The sequence below is a fragment of the Diadema antillarum genome, unplaced genomic scaffold (assembly GCF_040938485.1).
Source record: "Diadema antillarum isolate AM-2024a unplaced genomic scaffold, OU_Dant_1.0 seq00001539_RagTag, whole genome shotgun sequence".
Lineage (NCBI taxonomy): Eukaryota > Metazoa > Echinodermata > Echinoidea > Diadematoida > Diadematidae > Diadema > Diadema antillarum.
Window position 1 is genome coordinate 419,725 of NW_027272270.1, and position 9,250 is coordinate 428,974.

General features: G+C 38.9%; 1 protein-coding gene across 1 annotated transcript; it reads right to left on the reverse strand.

The window, feature by feature from the left end:
* Positions 1 to 1,807: 1,807 nt before the first annotated feature.
* Positions 1,808 to 8,963, reverse strand: LOC139710543 (cytochrome P450 2U1-like). Its single transcript, XM_071622478.1, has 7 exons — positions 8,606 to 8,963; positions 6,538 to 6,680; positions 5,644 to 5,947; positions 4,236 to 4,444; positions 3,379 to 3,560; positions 2,554 to 2,672; positions 1,808 to 1,989 (listed from the first exon to the last, which is right to left on the reverse strand). The coding sequence occupies exons 1-7, from the start codon at positions 8,961 to 8,963 to the stop codon at positions 1,808 to 1,810; spliced, it is 1,497 nt and encodes a 498-aa protein (XP_071478579.1).
* Between the last annotated feature and the right edge of the window lie 287 nt (positions 8,964 to 9,250).

The window sequence follows — 9,250 nt, forward strand, 5'->3', positions numbered from 1 at the left end:
GCTTTATCATTAAGTTAAATTTATTTCATTTCATAAAAAACAAGCAAAATATAGCCGACATTATGTTAGTGTTGAAAACGAATCTTCAGATTGCTCACAAAGACAACAGCAATGAAGGCAAAAATGCACCTGTGGAACTCTTTTTCACATTTATAGAAAACTGACAGATGTTTGAATAATACATTCAGTAGGAATTCATCTCTTATACCTCCTAATTGGTATGATCCACTAATCACTATCTCTCGGTGCAGTGCGTGCGATTCTATACTTTTTGTGTGGCGGTTTTTGTTCTTATTAGTGGTTAATGTCAGCTCCCAGAAAACAAATACAAAAACTGTCCATAGACATTGCTATAAACTAGTCCTATAGCTACGTCACAAATCATAATCCACCTCTGTTATACTTATATAGAGTACATGTAGAGAATATGATCAAAGTAAGGCATAAATAGTAGTGCATGACACCTCCGTATAGATGAACAATTCAGTTTTATTACAAGATTGCATGTACACATTACAGCTTTGGTATGAGATGGGCGCAATGACACAATTATGAAAACTGCTTCCTTTTACACGAAAATATCACTTTGCGCACGTCACAGCCTGGCCTAAAAAGTGGGATTCCCTGTACAGTACAGTATTACCAAGTCTTTCTTATGTGCATTATAATGTGTACAGTACAATTTTGACAAAGACTAAAACACATGCAATACAATTCAATTATCAACATCAGCCATCCGAGTTATACTATTATATATTGTATATACATGTATATTTAATGATAATGATTTGATATAAACTTATGCTCATTCAAGATAAAATGATAAAAATAGATGAAATCTCAACAATTACACACTCTTCTATTCACTAATCATTATCATCGTAAGACATATATACAACAGTACAATAATGCTCTTTAATTGCATAATATCTTTCCTTCTCAACGTGCATTTCTTTGCAAGCGTAATGATTGGAATGCAGGGTTGGAGGTATACCCTGTGGAAAAAAAACAAACTTTTTTGGCTACCTTTATTCTTTAAGTTCTTCTATAATCATCTCTCTTCTTCAGTCTTTTTTTTTTTGCATTTTATTTCCTTTTTGATGAAAAGAAATAAAATGGTTTAAGTTAACAATATTGTACAGTATTATGTCATGTTATTTGCATTCAGCTGTGTAAAAAAACTACTGATGTTTTTCTTTCTGATTGTGGAACACTTATTATCGTGAAAAACATTTTTTTTTCTTTAATCCGTACGAAAGATGACATCCCAGGAATGTAAAAAGGAACATAACACGAATATCATACAAATAACTCACGAGTATTACCCCTCTGATCCTGGGGAGAAATGATCCTTTGTTGGTTAAAGTTATATCGCTGATAAAAGAAACCCCGCCCTAACCTCTAACAAATCAAAGTAAATACGGAAGAAAAAAAAAGTCTGCTATTGGTTGCCAGTATGACTACAGTGATTTTTACTCATGCAGTGTCCGATCCACATGTATATAACTACACTGTATACACCATAATATGGTGGTTGCATTACAATGTCTGGTTTTTGTTTGTTTGCTTGCTTTTTCTTGGGGGGGGGGGGGTTAGTGACTGACAAAAAAAAAATGTGGGTTTTTTTTTCATATATATATATATATATATATATGAACATACATACATATCTGAAAATGCATGAGTGTATGTGCTGTTTGCGCCTCTAAGATAGCAAAAGTGTGAGATATAGAACAAATTTAGTTATCCGGTTTCTAAGCAGGATCTCTTCTTTTAGAGTTTCTGCATAATCCAGGATGTCATTGAATTAGTCATTCCAGGGATAAATCTGGATTCCAAACGGTGCTGGGTCACGGGTCAAATCCATAAAACCTTCGAAGGAGACTGATTCGCTGGGCGGAAGTGAAAACTTGACCTGTTGCATGATGGTCGTGAAGAAGAGGAATAATTCCATCTTGGCCAGCTGCTCACCCATGCAGACGCGTTTCCCTTGAAAGAAGAATACAAAACAAACAGTATTGGCAATTATTTGAGTAAAGACAAAATCATCAATGTGCAATATGGGCAGATAAATCATTGGTTTCCTTGACTTAATGTATAAGGCGAACACTTGTGGATTTGCAGTTAGATTGTGAGAGGTTGCTGATGTGTGTATGTGTGTGTGTGTGTGTGTGTGTGTGTGTATTTTAAGACGATGTATGAGCACTTGGTGTGATAAACATGAGCGAGTAAGGCTCTGTACTAATTCCCGATCCTAAGCCTTTGAAGGTAGTTTCGAGCTTTGCATAGTGATAAAAGTGGGCCAAAAAGGACCATCTTCAGATAAGTGAGAGACTAACTCGAAAAAGTTGGAAGTGAGAAACGCCATTCCATCCATTATCGCTGCAGTGGGCCGCAAACTACAGCCATCAAAACGAAAGTTGTATCACTATGTGCTTGAAACTCCAGGTTAAAAATTCCTATGAATTGCCATCTATACAAAAAGTATGGAGGGGACACCGCCCATGTGTGTGTGTGTGTGTGGGGGGGGGGGGGGGGGGGGGGTCAATTTACCGGCAGAGAATGGGAGGAAGTTCTTCGGTTGCTTGACGACAGTCCCATCATCCTCCAAGAATCTCTCAGGATTGAACTTATCTGGGTCAGTCCACACATCTGGATCACGATGCAGAGACCTTTCATGATGAAAATAAAACATTTTATTCATTAAAAGAAATCCACAAATGTTTCGTTTTCTGCCAAGCTACGATGAGTTAATGCAACTTTCTATGCAATGAAAATCAAATAATTGAATGCAATCATTATTGTAGGCCCAACAACAAATTTAATCACGAGACAGCTTGTCCAAGATGAGGTGTGAATGCGATTTCATTCGGTACTTCAAATTTTTCGTGTTGCACCTCGTTAAATATTCTCCCATTGGTTTGTGTGTATATATATATATATATATATATATATACATATATATGCATATATACGTAAGATTGTATATATACTGGAATGTTTTGCTGAATACATGCAGATTGATCTTGTTTTTACGGATTTTTGACAGTCACATTTCACGATATACACACAATACAATGTACACAGAAATGAATGCATTTTTATAGAACTGCGTCTTGATCGCGAGAAAGGAGATATATATCCTCCAAAAGAATAATGTATGGAAAACAAATAAATAACCTGTCCGGCAAATAATTGAAGAATACAAATTTAAGTTTCGCAGAATCTTAAAAACATTATCTTCCGCAAGTGTATTCACTCAAAAAGTGATACGTACAATAGTACATGTAGTTTTAAACATTTAAAATAATTCCAGATACTAGTAAGGAAGATTCCATATCTTTTTCTTCTTTTTTTCACTAATGGCACAACGCTTACCAAAGATTGAGTAAGACTTCTGTTCCCTCAGGAATGTTCTGACCACCTGCCGAGGTGTCTTTGACCGTCATACGGGGCACGATCGGTGCCACGGAGGCAAGCCGCTGAATCTCGAGCACTGTAGCTTCGGTGTAAGGAAGCTGCCCACGGTGTGACATGGATACCTGCTGGTCTCCAACGATCTATATACGTGGGATGAAATAAAGACAATCAAAACAGATAATGAATACGAAATCCTGTTGCCGCTGGAGGATAACATTGTAGGCGTGTGTGCTATAATATACAATTTGAGCTTGATTGAAAGTTTGTTCGATGCAGAGGTAATCTTCACTACAATACACTTATTGTACTAACGTGTGTCATTCCCTTATATCTTCTTCATGTATGTATGTTATATTACAATTGCTGACCAAATAATAATAAAAATGATAATAAGATGATAATAACGATAACAATCATCATCATCATCTTAAAATCTCATGACACAAATAATCATCTTTATCAATACAGGTCATAAAACCTGTACTCTCAAGATTTGAGACAACGTATAATCATGATTATGTATATAAAAATACCTAGTAACCATAAAAATATCCATCCAGTGACGGTGGGAGAAAACAGTGTTTTCTAGCCAAGTCGGAGCCTAACATAAGTTTCAATTCTGTCAAACAAGGGAACAACATTATGGTGCCACGCCCACGAAGACTGCTGGTCGCATTGTCCTGTGGTAGCCATATAGCTCCATCTCACTCATTCCCCTCCCCCTTAACAATTAGTGCCACGCCCATGAGTTTTCATTGGTCCACTTCACCCATTCCCGGACCTTTCACCCCCTCCCCTTCCCCACTCGATCCTACCTTCTTTATCTCGTCATGCACTTTCTGCTGGACATCGGTATGGACGGCAAGATACTTGATGGCCCAGGAGAGAGTGAGGGAGATGGTGTCCGTGCCCGCCAAGAACAGGTCCAGCAGGTCGAAGTGGAGTGCCTCAATGGTAAACGTGTCCGGGTCAGACTTCCGGTGCACCAGGTAGGCATCGAGGAAATCGTGGATTTCCGGTTCACCTGAAGAGTTGAATATAACATTGGAAAATTATGACTACGAGAGCAATGATGATCACAATAAAGATATACACGAACAAAGTAGGTATGATAATTACTATGAACGAATATTGATGATAACAATGATGATGATGATCATACAATAATTAATTACAATAATGGTGTTTAACAATTATAAACATAATACAATTATTCACGATTATCTATACAATCATTTCGATTATCTTCATTGTATTTATTGTCAACATTATGACTATAAGTAGTAGTTTTACAACTGCTATAACCGTTACAATAATTTCAATCATTTTAATACGAATAATTGCCAATTATCTACGATGATCTCCAGATAGTGAAAATGCTCATACATAATTCTAATGGATGAATATACAATGTCAATGAACAGTTATACATTTATATTCTACGAAAATGTTTGAAGAGGTTACGTCATGAGGTATAAGTCAACTGCATTTAATTGTGTATTGCAAGCAACAGCCGATTAATTTTTAGCGGAATATCTTCTTCATGAAAAAAAGGGTTTGACGTGATTCATCCAAACATAAACGATTAAGAATATTTAACCAGTAAATTGACAAGGTAAACGAAAGAATTTTGTGACGTCATTATCCAGCAGACAATGCGATGGCCTTGTTTCAATACCTGTCTCCAGGGAGGCTTTTTGTCTTGTTTCGTGATAGCTTGGCTCGGGGAGGTGGGAAGAGATTCCCACCTCCCTGCTTGGCTAACGAATGTTGGTTCATTTCACAGCAATCCTTAAAGCCAGCCTCCCTTTCTCCCTTTCCATTGAAATAACCTCTCCTGCAGTGGTCTAGCTTTTCTCAAAAGACAAGTGTTTGGGTGATGTGGTTCACTGACTATGTTTGGTATTCAAGAGTCAATTCAGGTGAAATAAGGGGATCGTCAGGGCGCCGCCGTATTGTTTTACTTTGTTTTCACCGTACACTTCGCGAGAAGTGAGGTGGTAGGCAGCCACTCCTTTACACAAGAGACCTTTGTTCTATTTCCGTCAGAGGGATAGAATGTTTTAGCTTAATTCTAATCACTGGAGACAAATTATGAAATAAAGATTATGACATCTCTCATTCCACTATCCTATCTTGACTATGACAAAGGAATTTTTATAACGCTGATATTATTCATCCAGCAGGTCGCTTGGGCGTGGTTACTCGGAGTCACTTACTCACCAGTCGCCGCGTCCAACCTCGCCTGGTGACTCTCGATCTGTTCGTTGAAGATCTTCTTCACTACCTCCCATGTCGAGAGCAAATCCCGCCATTTCTTGGAGAATTGCATGATCGGCCAGGCGGACGGCACGAGTGTCAACAAGGCTCCCTCGTTGCCAACCATGAGGTGTCGGACGTTTTCCATGAGCTCGCTGGCCGAGTCTGACCCATGTTCTTCTCGCCTCTTCATGACAAGGGTGCAAATTACGTTGGAAGAAGTCACCCCAAGAGCTGTTCGAGGATCTATCACTGAACCTCCGGTGCTCTGTGGAATAAATGTGGGGAGGGGTGGGAGTTAATTACACTGTAACGATGGAGTTTCATGAAAATTAATTGATTTAATGTCAACAAACCTTACTCAAATAAAAGTCACTTCATAAAGCATAATCTTTACAGATCTTGTCTTTAAAGTAAAATCAAACGAGGTCAGTCGTGATTCCCTGTACTTGCAGTATTTTTTCTGTTTCTGTGTATAATTTCTTGAGGATAGCTAGTTTTTAGTCGCTTTGTCGCGATGAAAGGGCTGTCATTCCATCAAGAATCATTACACATGCTTATAGTGACGACCCCTGCAACGTGGAACATGTCACGGAAGAGAAAATGGCACGATCTATTTTAATTTGTTTCTACATATATTCCCTTTGTTTTTAAAACTTGCCATTCTGTCCCTTTTATCTTTGTACTTTCATTTGTACAGCGCATTCTTGGAAAAAATAAATTGTAGAAATAAATTGGAGCTGATAATGCGGAGGTAACGACTAGAAAATCTGCATGAATAACGGAAGCGATGATGAATATGCATAGCAAAATGATATACCCCCTTCCTACTCCAAATAAAGGGTAATGAACTACAACCTTGAAGTACTTGACGAGGTGGTTGACTTCTTCCTGGATGAGTGGTTCAAGGGACACCTTTCCAAATCCCATACCTCTCAGGGTGGTGTGAGCGAACTTACGGTGCTGTTTCCACATCTCGTCAGCTCGGGTGTCGAAAATACCTGGAAAATATCCATTCAGAATATAATATATATTCACGTAGGCAATAATATTTCCGCATTTACAGAATCCCCGTGTATATTTGAGGTAAATTACCCTTTGATATCATAAACGCAAATGACTGCATAATTCACGTCAGTGAATACCTGGAAGTATATGGCTTTAAAATACTATAAGTACGCCGAACTGTGACTAAGCTCACTACGAAAATCAAACATAATAATTATTATTCAATATTGAATTGAGGTATACACTTCTGTAAACCAAGCTGGTATAAACTGATTTTTTTTTCTTCACATTTTTACATGAGTTTTTAATATATTATAAAGGTTTTCCTCTCTAGTTCTACTTAAAGATGAAGTTTGGCTGAATTTGACCCGAGAAATAAACTAACTTTGGTCATAAGCACTAGCCGTAATTTTGCAATCCTTGTCGCGGCGCAGCTATAGCAGCCATTCTAAATTACAAATTCAATGTACGTCTATCAAGAACAGCGCGACTTAATTTTCCCTTTATGTAATTTCTGGATGAGAAAAAAATCATGAAACAATGTAGGCCTACACATCCACAAATGTTGGTGGCTTGATATCTATTTCCCGTGGCATTTCTGGAGGGGAGACCTCTGAATTGCCACCGCTGCATGATGTCGAACATATTGCTGTAGGTACCGATAGAATATGGTCGTGATAGCCACAGCCTGATACTCAGTGGTATGCTCCTAATTTTACTACCACAACTACAGTGTACAGCCATTTTGCAATTAACTAAACATTCGTGTTAGTACAGTTGCAAACTACTATACTACTACTACTAACTACTACTACTACTACTACTACTACTACTACTACTACTACTACTACTGTAAGAGTGCTTGTTTTATGTATTGGTAGCGTGGTGTGCACTCATAACTGTAGTATACGATGTCAAGCCACAGTCGAATATTAGTGCAGGAGACAAGGTGGTGGTTCCAAGCAGATATAATGATCAGTTTCACACGAGTTCGTCGGAGTTTTCACCGACAAATTTGCTATCAGCCAATCAGACCAAGGATTTCATTACAACCGTTGTCAGTGTAAAGTGTCTGATTAGATACCTAACTCGTTGATCAGGAATTCCAGAATGGTGCATAATACTGACGAGGGAATATTGCCGGTAGTATATATAAAGAATACTGTTCCACTCCTTCTTGGCACATGACCGAACAGAGTCGGGGCCGGAGTAAGATTGATTCCTCAACTCCAGAAGCATAAGATACATAGGGACATGGATAGAAGTTAAGATATTAGTAGGAGAGGGTCTATGATGTGGGGATTATAGGTTCATTGAACAGTACTGTGTAAGGGACTGGCGGTGGGAATTGTAAACAAAGTTAGTCTGAATTACTTACAGAACAAGAGGAAGGATTAAGTATTAAGTTCATTGCGGATTACTAGAGGAAGGAGTATATTGTGATGGTGGGCTTTTACACAGGAAGTTTACATGGGAGTTTGATGACATTGTTGATGAAAGAATATAAGAACTATTAAACTGTGGGAATTGTAAACAGGAGTTTACATGGGAAGTTCAATGACATTGCCGACTAATGAAAGAATATAGGAACTCTGAAACTGTGGGAATTGTAAACAGGGTTTGGGGTGGATATTTCTCCATCTTACACTACTACTACTACTACTACTACTACTACTTACATGTATATACTACCATGGTCGATGTACGACTCTTGCCAATAACATGCATTTTGCACTACATGCATATTACTTACATCTATCTCAGTGTTGTATGATACAGTACAGGAATGATGCATACTATGGTATCGATCGAGTTCACGTGAACATACATGTACTATACTCACCGCTATGATTATCATTACCACACATACTAGCTACTTTATACTTCTGACTATCTTCGTGGAGTCACCTATACCTACCAAGTCGCTTGGTGTTGACTGACTTGAAGATGATCGACTCCGCTCGGTCACCGAAATCGTTTCCCGCTCTCACCGTCACCTCTTTGATCTCTTCCCATCCGTTGACGATCACAGCTGGTCTGTTGCCGAGATAGATTGTGTACACGGGCCCGTACTCTTTCCCAAGCTCATTCAGCATGTTGAGAAAGGCGTCGTGTTCTGGAAACGACAACAGGTTCCCGAAGAAAGGCAGAGGTCGAGGACCCTTCGGTAGTCGACCTCTTGCCCCGGGCTTTAAGATGGTCCAAATGACCACTACAGTGAGGCTGAACAGACATAACGTTGTCCAGTTTGACTCGAGGAAGCTTTGAGTCTCCATGTTGCGCGTATACGTGAGACGACCTTTCGCTGGTACTATATTATTATCTGTTGCGCTATCACAGGCGGCTCGTCCGAAATGACGCTCCGGCGGGTCGGTGCACTATTACATGTAGTAAGTAGTACTCGTTATGAAGCAGGGCCAAGATGTGTTGATCTTTCATGCGCATGACTTCTCAAGGAGCCAGCTAGCTCAATGGGCATACCATGGAGCTCTACACGGCCCAGTGCATTATTTTGTTCAAATAAAATGCGTTTGCAGCTTTCCCTCTTCCACTGCAGAGGAAA